Raw genomic sequence first — 15,400 nt, 5'->3', positions numbered from 1 at the left:
AAACTCTTTTTGCTAAGAGGTTCAAATATTTGCATAAGCAAAGCATTTGATCTCGTACTTTAATTATTCATATTTTTTTGTTCTTTAGATTAGGACAAAAACGTAAATGTAAAACCATTTTCTTTTCCTTCTGATTACATACCTGTAGGAGGTCTACAAATCAAACTAGTTTTTTAAACTCCTTGTGCAAACATATTTGAATACGAAACATGTAAACTATTTAGCACATATTTAGTGCAGCGTTGCCATTTGTAGGGAAGGGAACGATATTCGAGGAAAAATTCCAAGGCCATTCACTTCGTCACCCATCCCACGGGATATATTCAGATCTTCTGCAGCACCCCTCGGGGCAAATTCAAAAAATAAAGATGGCCGTCGCTGATAACTTCACATTATTCCAACATTGCCATAACAAAATGACAACCGCGAATTTTTACCTTTTTGCACTGTATATTTTTAAAATTTTTGAATAAATTTGTCTACAATCGCGGGCACACACGAAAAAGGAGACACACACACAAACAATAGCAACAAACAGACATACGTTTTATTATACTGATGGGCGCGCGCGGTTTTTTTTTTTTTTTTTTACTCGGCATTTGAATAATACATGCTACAACAACAACAAGACACACACATTTGCATATTATTTAGCGGTCCTTATTAGGCTAGGTATATATACTTTATTTCCCCTCCGACTTTGGCATCTAATAAACATAATGATAATCTTGACGTGTGCTGTGATGACCCAAAACAGCCAAACCTTTTTCTTTTCTCTTCTTGGTTAATTAGCTTTTTATGTTTCTCGATTCTCTGTTGTTTTTTTGCGATAATCACGAAAAGAATCAACCGTTACCGAAAAGATTTCGAAAAAAAAAAATGGGCGAATTACAGAATAATAAAAAAAAAAAAACGTGATAGCCATTGAAAGTTGGACAAGTTGAAACAAGAAAAATGAACATACCATCGTTTGCGAAAAAATTCTATTATCCTGCCTGTTTGTACCTAGAAATTAAACGCCCCGTTACACCATGTTATTAGTAGAATAGTAGTAGAAACATTTCATCCAACTTCTACGACCCCCTTCTGATTTTTCACGAACTAATTACACAATAATAATTACATCGTTCATCTTATTACAAAGAAAGAAGGGGCGGTTTACATTACTTCGTTTCTCTTTTGCCTTTAGGCTTGGAAGGCGACTACGATTATTTGCACCTTATTGCGCTTTGACACAAAGTATTGCGTGATTGAAACACAAAACAAAAACAACAGAAACGTGAAAAGAAAACGGGACGAATTATTAACATCAACCAAATATGGAAGACGCCCTCTAGAAAAATGCCAAAATATAATGTAGCGTAGTATACACATGAAAAATACACTAACAAAATAATTGTGTTGTCGTTTTCTCTCATTGGCTGTTGTTGTTCTGGACGAAATCAATAAGTTTTGTCTAATAGAATAGAAGCACTTTGGTGAAGAACCCACACGCAAAATTGTATTTCTTTTTTTTTTTTTTATGTTTATCGATGAATTTGTTTTGTATGTTTTTGTTTAAACACGGAAGAAAAGGAAAATTTGAGAAAAATTGAAATCAAATAAATTAAGTTTTTCTTTCCCTCCTTTTCATCGCCTTCAATTTCTAACCTACAGGCACGGTATCGAGAAATGAGCGTTTTTTTTTTGTTATTTAACGTTAATTAACGGATGTAAACGTCCTGTTTAATGTTCTATTTGCTTCTAACCAGTTTCAGTTTTTTTTTTAATGTGATGGTTTTAAATTTTATTTCATGGTCATGTGTTTTTAAATTAAAATCCGTGCGCGTCAATATTGTAAGGCTATTTTTAATTAGTCCAATTAGTTTTTCTTGCAATTGTGTTGGCTAAAGAAAAGAATCAACGACAACAGTGAGGACGAGAGAATAATTGAAAAGAATAAAATTAATGTCAGAAGAGAAAAAAAAGAAAAATGGCATCTATCTTGTATAAATATCTCATTTACATGAAGGCCTAAATTTTTATTAAATTTTTTTATTTGTTTTGCTGTTAAGAGGCTATTATATGCAACAACACTATACTCTTCTTCTGTCTTCTTCCATCCAGCACGAAAAATAAAAATTATTATTGCTACGTGTTTTTTTGTTTGTTTGTAATTACTCTCTTGGAGCGACACACACACACACACACGAACGTCAACGACTTTTTCTTGTCAAAAAGAGACGAAACATTTTGTTTTTTTTTTCAAATCTTTTGAACGCGGATGACGTTCAAACTAATCACAGCAAAAATAAACCGAAAAATATGTGTGTGTGTGTGTGTGTCACTAAACAACAGCCACAGAAGACTCCCCCCTTCTAAAAAAAAAAATCGCAAAAATGAACACACAAAAAAAAAAAAAAATGAACAAAATAAAAGAGCAGATAATCAGCAAGAGATTACAACCAATAAAAACATTTTGACATAATCCATTTTTTGTTTTTGTTTTGGAAGCACGCGCACAAAATTGGGGGGATTTGGGTGAGGGAGCTTTTTTTTTTTTAAATAATCGACGACTAACAAATGGTTTAACATTCATTGACGCCCAATCAAATTTAAAAAAAAATTGTAATCAAGGACTTTTTTTTTTTTTCACTAAGAAAAAATCGTAATGGCACTCGCTTATTGGCTCCTACAACGGCGCGCGTGTGTGTGTGTAAATTGTGTGTGTGTTTTTTGTTTATAATCTCCGCACATTGTTGTTTGACAAGAAAGAATTTGATTTCGACAAATAACTAAATCAATTTTGGTTTGGCGCTGCGACATTTTTCATTTCACAATTTCTCCCCCCTTTTTTTTGTTTTATTTTGCCCGCGGCAACAAAATTCAACTCGCATTACGTCTTTCTAATTCCATTTTTAAACGTCATTAAATAAAAATTGCGACTAAAAAAAAAAAAAACAAAAAAATACAAGGGAAAAATACCCCCACTAAAAATATATAAGTTTTCTGGCATTTATTTAAATTGTTAAATTAATTTTACTATTCACTTAATTTGAAAATGTTTTTTTTTTTTAATTAAATGAGAGCCACCACAACCTTTTAAGTGAGTGAGAGACGCGAGAGCAAAAAGGGAGGTTATTGTTGTCATTTTGTGTTGTGTGTAGAAAGATAACGAAAAAAACAAACAAACAAACCTGTTTTACATGTATATATATATGTATATATATATATATATATATAATTTAAATAATATAGCTGCACTGTAAAAAAAAAAAAAAAAAAAAAATTCTTACCCAAACCAGAGACGACCTGGTTATGGGGCGTTGCCCGCATTCATTTTGCATCTCATTTCTCGCTATGATACAAGTAGTAAACGCAACTTTTATCAGGATCCCACAAAATTGCATAACGATAAATTATTATCGATTCATCCCTTTGTGTTGTCTTTCGTTGTCTTTTAAAACGTTGAGAGGGGGGGCGGGGGAGCTGACCCCGTGAGAGAGTGAGAGAGAAATTGCCTAAGGAGCCAATCGAGTGGGTGAATGAGAGCGTGACGCAAGATATTGAATACCGTCATCCATAAGTGAGCCGGGACCGTTGGGTCCTTGCTGGTCCACCACTTGATTGCCAGCAGACGAAATGAGCGGCGACATCATGCCGTAGTCCATGTTGTCGTCCAGCGCTATAAACGAGCCCGTGTTCCAGCGCGAGACAGACTGCTGTTGTTGTTGTTGTTGCTGCTGCTGTTGCTGTTGAGACGAGTTGTTGCCGCCTCCGGTGCGCTGTTGTTGGTTCGAGTGATGTTGCTGATTGGGCGTGATGGTACGAGGCGATTGGTTATTGCCGCCACTTCCTCCGCTCGACGGCGACGAAGAAAACAAACTCAAATTCGTCGGGCTGATCACGCCCGACATGCCACCCACCGGTCCAATGTTCGTATACGTGAATAACTGGACGGAGAAAAAAAAAAAAATTAAATAAAAAAAAAAAAAAGTCAAGAAAATGAAGAAAATTATTTTAATAAAAACGGATCCCATTGATTAAAAACATTGAGAAAAAATAAAATAATAATAAATAAAAAAAAATTCTTTCGTTTTTTTTATCATCATGGGTGGGGTACACAAATAACGGTTTCTTTTAAATGACCTCGTATTTTTTAAAAAACAAAACAAACAAAATAAAAAACTGTTCCCCGTTTTGTTTTATTTGAAGGACGTTTTACAGACCCCGTTCGATTGGGCACTGAATTTAGGTGGTGCGCAACCATAAAAAAATGTGTGATAAGCACCGCAATTTAATTATTAAATAATCCGCTAAAAATAAAAAAATTAAAAAAAAAGTCATGAGCTGTGCAGCAATGATTTTATTTAAATCCCCCCCTCCCCTCCCCATGAAAATCGGACACGATATCGACTTCGAATAAATTCAATGTTATCGTTCAATCAGTGAAACTTCGGTACCTAGCCAAACGATTCGCTCGCATCTGTTGGAACGAAACGATACAGAGAAAAACTCGCTTCTCATTTGTTTTCCTGTTATCTCAATTCCCCATTTCCTTTAACAGTTAATTTTTTTTTTCTATTCTTTCGAGAAAAACTATAGACACTGGAGTGGCGCTTACTCTAATTGCCCTAAAGCAAATTTTTTTTTTCCATTACGGCGCCTTGTTTTTCTCGGGAAATCGCATGATTTATTAATTTCATTCAACTTTGAATAATTTTCGTTTTGATTTCCTATTTGATTCCACTGGGTTTCAGAATAAATTATCCGACCCCCCCCTCTCTCCCCCCCAAAAAAAACAAAATAAATAATTGTTCGCCAGTAGTACTCATTAATATAAAAGAAATGAATTAAATATACCTGTCCGGATTGTGCGTGCAAGTGAGAAAATGTGTAGTCACGCCCGGAGCCGAACGAAGACGAGCCGGCCGACGAGACGGGGCCGCCGGAGCTCGAGCCGCCACTGCCGCCCCGGCCGTGTTGCAGCACTTGAGAGTCGGACCCGCCGTTGGATCCAATCGACGTCGGACTGAGAGGCGGCCCTCGATTGCCGCCGCCGCCACCGCTCGACGACGACGCATTATTATCACCGACGCCTAGAGGAGGTGGCGTCACCGAAGGCGGCGGAGAGTTGGTCATGTCTTTCGAAAGAATAAATTTCAATGAAATTTAGAAGAAAAAAAAAAATGAATAAATAATTATTTTGAAAAGAAAGAAAGAAAAAAAAAACCTGTTGAGCGGATGATGGCCACCGGACGGGCCATTACCGGTGGCGGAGGGGGCGGTAACATGCTGGTAGCATAATAAGATGAGGATGAAAGCTTCATGGAGCCACGCGAAGATCCCGCCTGAACCTTATTTTGAATATTAAATTTCAAATTTTTCAAACATTTTCGCGCGCTTTTTTTTTTTGAATTTCATTCTCTTTACCTGTGCGTTCTGAGTGTTTTGCGCTTCTTGGCAGACGAGCGTGACAAAATCGGAGAAAGTATCGTGGCCGTTCTCTTGGTACTTGCCGGGAGAGTGAGGTCCACCGTTGCCGCTGACACCGTTGCCTCCGCCCGAGCCGCCGTGCTGCGTCGCCACCACCAGTCCCTGATCGTGACCGTAGTAGCTAGAAGCGGCTAGCGACACCACCGATCCGTGTTGCAAACCTACCAGTTTTTTTTTGTTTTTATTCACACCCCACCGACAAAGAACCAGTCCCGTGATTAATTCAACCGCCCCAGATAATAATTTAAAAAAGAAAAAAAGAAAAAGAAAATGGATGGATTTTAGAAAACAACTTCTTGAAATGTTTCGTGGGTTTTCCAAATCGCAGCAAAGGATTTTCATTGAAAATGGAAACTTTGTTGGTTCATTGCTGCGATTTAAAGAAAGAAAAAAAGCCAACACGTTTGTACAATTATTTTGGAATCAATGCACATCCTCATCATCTAAAAAGAGTTATCTATCGATCTAATATCTTTTTTTTTTAATAATCTTTCTCTCTGAGGTAGAACTAAAAAAAAAAAATGATTAAACAAAAAAATAAAAATAAAAATAAGGGTCAATTTTGTTTGTTGTTTCGGCAGGGATGTTTCTAAAATAAAAACTGCTCACTAGATGTTTTATCTATATATATATAAAATATATAGATGGGGAATGGATCTATATCCAATTTCATGCTTCGTGCTTTTTTTTTTTTGTTTTCATGCTCTTTTTCATGTGTTTGTAGGAGGGACTATATAGAATTCAAGGGGAGAGTCACTGTGTGTGTGTGTGATCGGTAGGTAGAAACTCTTAGCTGAGTTGTCTAATTGGCTCGCTAAAGGTATTGAAAGGTAGGCCTTTTGCCTACCATTCCACCCCCCACCCCCCAAAAAATTCGTTCAGGGCAGTGTGGGAGGGGGGAGGGTAAAAAAAAACAAACAAATTTGAGAAATACCGTCTTTCGATTTTGATAATCCCGCGTGTTTTTTTTTTTTTTTTTAAATGTGTTTTCAAGTGAGAAATGGACCATGTCGGAATTACATAACCCCGGAAGGGCTGGGACATAACTCGGACGATCGGATCTACGTCAAAAAATCTCGAAACATTTTCAAATTTCATTTTTTTTTCGCGCCTTTTTTGTTTTCGAATTTTGAATTTCTGATTTTGTTTTTTTTTTTTTTCAAGTTGGCGCCTCAAAACTCACCGTCTCTGCCGTTGTTTTGCAGATGATGTTGGTGATGGTGTTGTTGATGATGATGTTGGTGATGGTGCTGATGGTGTTGGTGAGGGCTGGCCAATTGCCGGCCATCGTGACTAGAGATGATGGCGCCCTCATCGGCCGACGAAGGTCGGACCGTCCCACTGCCGCCACCGGCCGATCCGCCGTTACTTTCCGGCTCAATCTTGAGCGTTTTTGAGCCGCCGGAACTGGAGACGGACGACAAGGCTGACGGTGGCGACTGTGGCGACGTCGCGTTGTTGTTGTTGTTGCAAGATGTTGCAGACGAGGAAGACGTGGAGGAGGTGGAGGATGTGGCTGGGATGGGGATGGTCGTAATCGATTGACCGACATGACTCGCATTGCCGGCACCTAATTTTGGTTTTGTTAAATATGGGCACACACACAATTTCGTTTTTTTTTTTCTTTTGTTCGTTTGTGCTCGGGGGGGCTTGTGCTGTGTGGGTGGTGGGAGGTTCTATCCACAAAGGTCAGCGTGCACACAAACCACAAGACACACCATACACGCGCTAAAGATGTGCTCGTTACGTCATCAAAAAAGATGGCGAGGCATTTTTTTTTGATGACCAAACGAACAATCGACTAAACACATTTGTCCGTTTTGTTTTTCTCTATCAAACTTTAAAATCCTAAAGATTTTGATTTTTTTTTTTTTTTTTTGAAAAATTCTAACTTTGTTATGTTTCATTCGAATTCAATTCAAATAATGGCATGCAAACTGCAAAACTAATTTTCTTTCAAGGATTAAGATTTCTAATTTTTTTTTTTTCTTTTCCTTATCGGAACTGCTCATCTAAGAAATTTCATCTCCCCCCGCACACATTACTCAGATTTGATTGTGAAAACTTACCGTGATCCATTTCCGAGTGCCACGACGTCTGATTGGACAGAGAATTGGGACTCTGGTGTCCGTAATAACTCAAATCGGCCGCGGAGGGGATGGCCTTGTCGCTGCTGCCCTGTCCTCCTCCGCCGCCACCGCCGCGGATGATGATGCTCGACGAAGTCCCTCCAGTGGTGCCACCTTGCGACGAAACGTCGTGCATGTCGTCCTCGGTCGAACTCATCCGCCTGAGCCGCTTGTGCTGATGGCCGTTGCCTCCGCGCGGGTCGATCGGGCTCTGCGAATTGCGATGCAGAGACAGAGGACCTTGACGGATATTATGCAAAACATATGCAAATTAGCTGATTATTCAATCCATTTATTAAGTAATATTTTTTTTTTAAATTCTTTTTTTAAATGATTTATGTCATACTGTAAGCGCCAGCTCCTTGCAGCATCGATGTCGAATGATCGGGAGCCGGTGGCGTGTAGCTGTTGCAATAATAGGACGGAGCTTCGATCTTGATGGCGTTCAACGGCGGCTGTAGACCGTTGGAGCCCTGCATTATTGACGCTGCTTGGAAACGCGCAGATTGAAATCAAAACACAAAATTCGAAAAAATCAGAAAAGAATCAATCACCCAATCCGAAAATTCTTTTTTTTTTCTTGATACACTACGTTGAATAATAAATACAAAATACGCAACGCAGCATGTAACCGAATTTCTACATCTCATACATTCGCGACGTAATAAATAAACATTGATTTCCCCACCCCCCCAACGAACGAACGAACGTAACGTGGTCTGATCACGAAGCGAGTCCAGCAAAAAAATAAAAATATATAAAACACATCGAGAGAGAGGCAAATAAATTCGATCGAATGTCGACAGCAGGAAATGGGCAGCCTCCAGCCGAAATACGATGGGGAGAAAGGGAAAGAACGAGAGCAAAAAGGGAGACAAAATAAAAAGAAAAAGAAAAAAAAGGAAAAAAAAAAAAGGGCGGATGATTTGATAGGAAAAAGAAGAGTACCGTAAAGGGAGGAGTCTGTTTGAAACGATTTAAAAATAAAAATAAAACGCGCTGCCTCTGTATAATATTAAGTGCTGAATCGGTAGGATTTGGTTGTCTCTTTTTAAAACGAAATAAAAAAAAAAATAGGGGGGAGGGAATGGATTGGTGACAATAATATCAAGACGCACACGGCCACATTTGATTTGATGTTGGTCCATATAAATCCATGGGCAATTTTCATAGCCGTGAGATTGAAAGCATTTTTTTCTTTTTGCAAACATCAGCAGGAATTTTTTATCCTCTTCGAATTTAAATGAATTCATTTTTGGCGTGTTTCACCACCATCCGACCAAAAGGCGGCAATTTCGAAAAACAATAATAATATGAATAAATCGCAATTTCTAAAACATTAATGCAAATTTCCTATACAAGGCCGTAAGAAATCAATCATCGATTCTGGCACATCCAACGCGATTATTGTTACGCACATTATTGGCATTTGAGCGGCAAAACATTTCCTTTCAAATTGGCCAAAAACAAAACAAAACAAAACAAAACAAGAAGAACCGGCACATATTCAAAGGTTATTCGAGTTCGTGAATAAAATGCGGAAGAACGACACCACCTTTTTCATATGCAAATGTCGTACCCAGAACACTATCCCCCCATTGCTTCATGCTGCTGCTGCTGCTGCAAAAAAAAAATATGCCAAACAACAACAACAACATTTTGTAGTTCTCTATAAAATAGTTCGTGGGGCTCTCGTTGTATAACGATCCTTTTCTTCTTATTTTAAAAAGAGAAAAAAAAAATAGATACAACAACTTCTATAGCTTTACACGTATATATATGCATTAAATGATGGACTCCCCCCTCTCCCCCCCGTCGAGGAAAGAAAGAAAAAAACCCTGAGAGCGATACAATAACTTCGATAGATGAAGGATAGTCTCTCCTTGTTCCTGACCGGTTTACATGTTCTCCATCATCGTGTGTTTGTTAAAAAAAAAAAAAGAAAAGAAGAAAACGGAGCACACACATCCATCTGCAATCGTGTGTAGATATGAGCTATACGCATTTCCCTCCCGCTGATTTCTTTCGCAAAAAAATAAAAAATAAAAAGGGGATAGATCTTCGAGTGTGTGTGTGTAATAGTCATGAAACCCACCCGTGTCTTTACCCATTTATGGGGGACGTCTACATTCGCGCGCATTCATTTAAATTTTTTTTTTTTGCGAGCCACGCGCACGCGCACATTCAACCAACTTTTGAAAATGTTTAAATACACGCAACATTTCAAAATCGTTTTTTTTTATTATTATTATTCGAAATTTTGTAGGTAAAATTCGAAAATTCTCTTTTTTTTTTAGTGTGTCGTCGTCGTCGTCGTGATTCACGCATATTATCCCGATCAGATAGCGTAGTCACGACCATTAGCTACGGGGCGTAACATCGTTCCGCCATTTTCGTCCTATTCTTCTCTTACCAAGACTTTTTTTTTTTTGCCTGTGCTGACCAAAAAGGGGCGACCCGGCGGCCTCGTCATAACAGAAAAATAACGGAAAGGTTAAAAAAGAAAAAATGGCACGGCCAATCGAGATCGAACAAGGAAAAGCCAAAAAATAAATAAATAAATAAAAATCAACAAAGGTAAAAAAAACAAAAACAAACAAACAAAAAACAAATACACCGTCAAAATGATAATTAAAAGAAATGAAAAGATTGTTGTCGGTGAATAATAAATATTATGCAATTTTTTTTTTTGGGGGGAGATGAATAATTAACTGCGCGCTAAATTCCTTCCAAACGAAGCAGAAAAATGGGCGAAAAGGGATGTGCTAATAAAAAACAATTCGTCTTACTTGCATAACAGTGAATTGCCTTCATATTTCTACATTGTACGGCATTGTAGTCATTTTTCTTTATTTGAACAACAACAGCAACAACAAGACAAAAAAATGTTTCCTTCTATAGCGGACGTTTACAAATGGAAAATTGCCGATGCGTGATTACGTGCGCATCACGAGAAAGGCCCATTAATGTCTGGGAATTTAATATCGATAACGCATGTTTGTTTTGTTTTTGTTTTCTTTTCATTCTACCTACCCCTCCCCCTACAAACAAAATAATTGAATTAATTCGGTCGCATTAGACAAGAAAATCGACCATTTTTTTTCCGAAATTCTCGAAATCAAATGAACTGGGCATCTAAAAGTTCCCCCCCCCCTCTTCAAGAGGCTTTTGAAATGCAAAATGCCCTCGGGCTAAAAAAAAAAAAAATGAAATTATAATTTAAGGTGACGCGGTTCAACGAGCCTTTGATGCAAGTCGAAAACGATCGAAATTATTTGATTTCAAATAGGCGACCTTCTCCCCTCTTCCTTTTAATGTATGTGCACAAAGTTAAATCACGCTACCTTTCACCCATTTGAACGGATAAAATATTACGCGACTATAAATTAAATTCGAAAAAAAAAAAAAAAATAATAATAATAATAATAAATGACCGTTCGACTAGCCTCCCCCCACCTCACGTACCGGAACGAAGGAGATGGCAAAAAAACAGAATAAAAAGTGGAAGAAAAAGAAAAAAAACTTTTGTGATTTATTACAACACGAAGCAATTGTAAAAAAAAAATAAAAAAAAAAAACTGCGATCTTTGCTCTTATCATCTCGAACCCCATTTTTTTTATAGATATCCTTTTGCTTTAATGTCTTGTATACTCAGCAATAGAATCAAAGTAAAAAATAAAAAAAGATCTCCAGCACAGAGGGGGGAGAGAGAGAGAAGATTTCAATAAATTCGCCATCAATAAAAAAAAAAAAACACAAAAAAATAGGGAAACATTTCCAGAGTTTTACCAACTGGACCGTGTCTTACCATTTTCTTTTTTTTTGTGGAACACACACGCGCGTAATGCCCATCGATAAACGACCACACCCTCGTCATATTCCACCCCCCCCCTTCCATCTAACATTCACAAATATTTCCGCGGCGCCCCTCTTCCAACATTTTCATGAAAAACAAAACAAAAAAACAAATGACTGCGGACTTACTTTTGGAGAGCCGCCACAGTTCCTTGGACGAGAAGACACCTGTCGCCAAAATGGTGTCGTTGTAGATGACTCCATTGTACGGATTATGAGTGTACCCTGCGCAGATTTCAAATCAAAACAAACATAATTAATTCTATTATCATTGGCAATGGCCAACTGACATTTTGGCGCCAATTTCAAACACGTTCATTGCCAAACGAATACACCGACCGACAAACAAAATCAACAATTTCTCACTTGTAATGGGATCATTGCCAGATATCGAAATCTTTATCCCCCTACTACTCCACTCTACTCTACTCTACTACTAGTATTTATTTATTTATTTATTTATTTTTGGCGCCCGCTTGACCGACTGGGGTTGTTGCCCAAAACGTGCTTCATTATTATTTTGGCTCCCGACAAATGTTTTGATCCATACGTTTCTTGTATAGATGAGCTTTTTTTTTCTTCTTCTTTTCTCATTCCTATCAGTGAAAGAAGAAGAAAAAAAGGAGGCCTCTATACACACACACACACACACACACACACTAAGAAAGAAAAGAGGGGGGGGGGTTTAATATTATGACATCACCTCTCTGTGGTCCAAAGCCCAACTGAAAAAGCCGTTTTGGCCCCCCCCCCCCCAAATAACACACACCCAACACGAAATGGTTGGATGATAGGCAACAGTTCTTCAGAGATGTAGGACATCTGTGGGTGGGGTGAGGGGGGGGGGTTGTTTAAAAATCAATGTTTGTATACATTGATGACGTTTGGCACTCATTTCCCATCAATAAAATTGATTGAGCTACACCTCATTATTATTTCAATATCTAATTTGTTTATTGCGCATTTCGATCGTGGGGGGGGGAGGCCAACAGCACCGAATAACCCGAAAAAAACATTAATGCGGGGAGTGTTCCAGCACAACAAGAGAAATGCGTAATGCGAACGCAACGACACACACGCCAAAGCTCCAAACAAGGAAACGAAACGATGCGAATAAGAGCCAAAAAAAAAAAAGAAAGAAAAGAAAAAAAAAGAGTTGAGGACGCGGCCTTGCCCTTGGCCATCTCCTCCGCCAACATTTTGCCAAGAAAACCCAAAAGAGAAAGAAATTATTTATTTATTTATTTATTTTACACGCAAGGACACGCGCGCTCCAACCAGTTTTCTTTTTGACCCCTGGCCAGGGATCAACAGTTTTCATTTCCCAGGTGTTGCCGTGTGTGCGCACATCCATCGTTTCTGCGTGCGTTTCATTACGTCTGTTGGCTTTCCCATTACTCCTGTTTTAGGTTTGGATTGAGTTTTCCTCTTTCTTTTTTTTTTCAAATTCAAATGTCCCACCAATAAAAATAAAGAGAAGGAACCCAGGGATTGAGAGATAGCGAAAGAAAGAAAGAAAGAAAGAAAAAATTCTAATTCTTTACATTTGAAAAGCGAGCCGGTTTGTACCGTTTTGTTTGGCTTCTTTCAATTCACGCAGGTGTTGCAAGACATTTTAAAGATGAGCAAAATTGGATTGGGGAGAGAGGGGGGGGGGGGTCTCTAGCAATTGATTGGTGCGTTGCTGGGTAACATCTTGAGATTCAATTAACCTGAAACAGTTTCTATTTGAACGTATGAGAAAAGAGATGATTGCGTTTATAAAAAAAACAAAAAAACCCGTTCAATTGTTTGATGCACTTTAGGCAACTCCCTCCACATTTTCCAACTCTCCCCATTTTTTTTTAATTACGTAATCAATTTACATATTCAGGTTGGCTTAGAAATACACACAAGAGAGCTGTCGGCGTGATTTTCTCCCGTCTAATCAAATGTAGTGGCGCCATCGTCTCCAATCACATTTCGGGGGAAAACAATCATTAAATATTATGATTGCAATTCCCCCCCCCCTTTTCATTCTTACGGCTTTCTAATTAACTCCAATTACACACACAAACGCCAATTCCTCCTCTGCGTGTGTTCGGACGTTCGCCATTTTCACACACACACACACACAATTCAAATAGAATTTTGCACGCGTGACGAGCAACATTTAAATAATAATAATAATAATACGGAGATTGTAGTGACAATTTCATGAAGATGAAGAAAGTAGAGGGCGCAAACGAGTTGTGTGAACAACGATCTAATTCGGGAGTGGACGGGGAGTGGTGGGGGTTGCGATGCTGAAAACAAGTCACGAGAGGCAAGAACACGAACGAAGACGACGGTAGATATTTATAACACGGCTATTATAAATTATGATTTTTCTCATGCGGCCAAACTTATCGGCACGGATGGAAAACATTCCCAACGAAAACAGAATATCATCGACTCGTGCGCCCGTGACGTTTGCCTCGCGGGCCAACACACAACTCGACTGTCTTTCTTCTTCATTTCTTTTAGATTTTTTCGTGCTGAACAAGCTGAAATATACTGGAAGACGCATAGAGCACCGTCAAACATTCCACAGCGAACCTGCAGCAAGGCACTTTTTTTATTTTTTTTTTTTTGTTTGTTCCCAGTCGAAACGGGCCGATGGCAGAGCACAAAAACAGCAAAAGCTAAAAATATACAAGACAAAATATCTGGGCCAAGCGAACGGCTTCAACCAGTTCTTACGAGCGCAAGCGACGCATCACACACACACACACACGCAACCAACGTTGTTCATTTTTTTTTAAATCTCACTATCTGATTTCAGGTAGACAAACTTAACAAAAAAAATCAAAACATTTCTCTTTAACGGGCTTTTCAAATAAAATAAAAAAAATTGGGATCGATGACGTCATTCACGACACACTAGGGAATTTAAAAAAAAGGTGGTGGGGGGGTGCTTTCACGAGTCATACATTTGTCAACATGAAAAAAAAAAAGAAAAAGAAATTATATTTTCCCTTCGCAGGTCGTCTAGGCTATAACTAGCCATCCATTTTTTGTTCTCTCCCTCTCTCGATCTCGACGTCTATATGGCCCCTCCTAACTTATTACATGTCCCACCTTTCTCCTGCTCGCTCAGTTGCTAAGATGAACGATCACGTCACGACGATAGCAAGAAAGCATTCAAAGCCAGCTTCTCTTTTCAAAGAGTTAATTTAATAGTCATCTTCCAACCCACCTACCCCCCCCCCCTCGTCTTTCCTGTATTCTTTCGTTACCCCCCGAAAAAGAAGAACTGGCCTTCCCAGATCCAATCAAAAGATGGATGGGACGCAAGAAAAGCGGGGGGGGGGATATGAGGGAATAATAATAATAAAATCATACAAATCTTATTGTTGTCTCTATTACGCGATTGCGGATAGAACAAGAAAAAAAAAATAAATGATAAATAAAATCTGATTAAGAGAAAACTAAGAGACACGACTATTCACCTGCCACACGCGTCGTTGACAGATCTCTTTATATTATTATTTTTTTCTCTCTCTCTCTATCGGAAATGTCGTCTGCTTTTCTTTCATGCCATCAGTCATCGGCCGCTCAAATCGTGTGGCGATCGACGTGGAACGATCAGCGCCACCACACACACACATAAAAAGAAGTTTGGCATTAAAAGTTAGGCGCATTGGATCTAATCATTCGACGAGGAATCCTATCCTCCCCCCTTCCCATACACACGAGCGGAATAAAAATAAATAAAAAAAAAAGGGGTCGGGGTAGTGAACAACGTGATTGGATCTATGATCGAAGTCGTGAGGATCTAAAGGCAGAGGGATCACATCTATTAAGTTGCAAATTGGGTGTGACTCGACCGAATTATCGTCGATAAGGGGCACGAGGCTTTGCGCATTTCTAATCAAAAGGAGAAAGCTCAAACAGTGTAAGAAAAAAAAAAAAGACGGCA

General features: G+C 38.6%; 1 protein-coding gene across 5 annotated transcripts in view; it reads right to left on the bottom strand.

The window, feature by feature from the left end:
• Window positions 1-430: 430 nt before the first annotated feature.
• The window catches only part of LOC116918531 (nuclear factor 1 A-type), a 28,136-nt gene continuing 13,166 nt past the window's right edge, over window positions 431-15,400 (bottom strand). For 2 of the 5 annotated variants that reach the window (XM_045171537.1, XM_045171540.1), the window contains exons 6-13: window positions 11,590-11,685; window positions 7,951-8,094; window positions 7,545-7,844; window positions 6,659-7,045; window positions 5,413-5,636; window positions 5,213-5,336; window positions 4,843-5,123; window positions 431-3,932 (exon numbers count right to left, since the gene is read on the bottom strand). In XM_045171537.1, coding sequence (XP_045027472.1) covers window positions 3,501-3,932; window positions 4,843-5,123; window positions 5,213-5,336; window positions 5,413-5,636; window positions 6,659-7,045; window positions 7,545-7,844; window positions 7,951-8,094; window positions 11,590-11,685 — 1,988 coding nt within the window. In that variant the 3' untranslated portion in view covers window positions 431-3,500. The remainder of the gene's footprint in view (window positions 3,933-4,842; window positions 5,124-5,212; window positions 5,337-5,412; window positions 5,637-6,658; window positions 7,046-7,544; window positions 7,845-7,950; window positions 8,095-11,589; window positions 11,686-15,400) is intronic. The other 3 variants (XM_045171539.1, XM_045171538.1, XM_045171541.1) reach the window with 3 other exon arrangements.

Source organism: Daphnia magna, linkage group LG3 (genome assembly GCF_020631705.1).
Source record: "Daphnia magna isolate NIES linkage group LG3, ASM2063170v1.1, whole genome shotgun sequence".
Classification (NCBI taxonomy): domain Eukaryota; kingdom Metazoa; phylum Arthropoda; class Branchiopoda; order Diplostraca; family Daphniidae; genus Daphnia; species Daphnia magna.
Note: the sequence above shows the minus strand (reverse complement) of the source record. Positions and strands in the feature narration are given on the sequence as shown.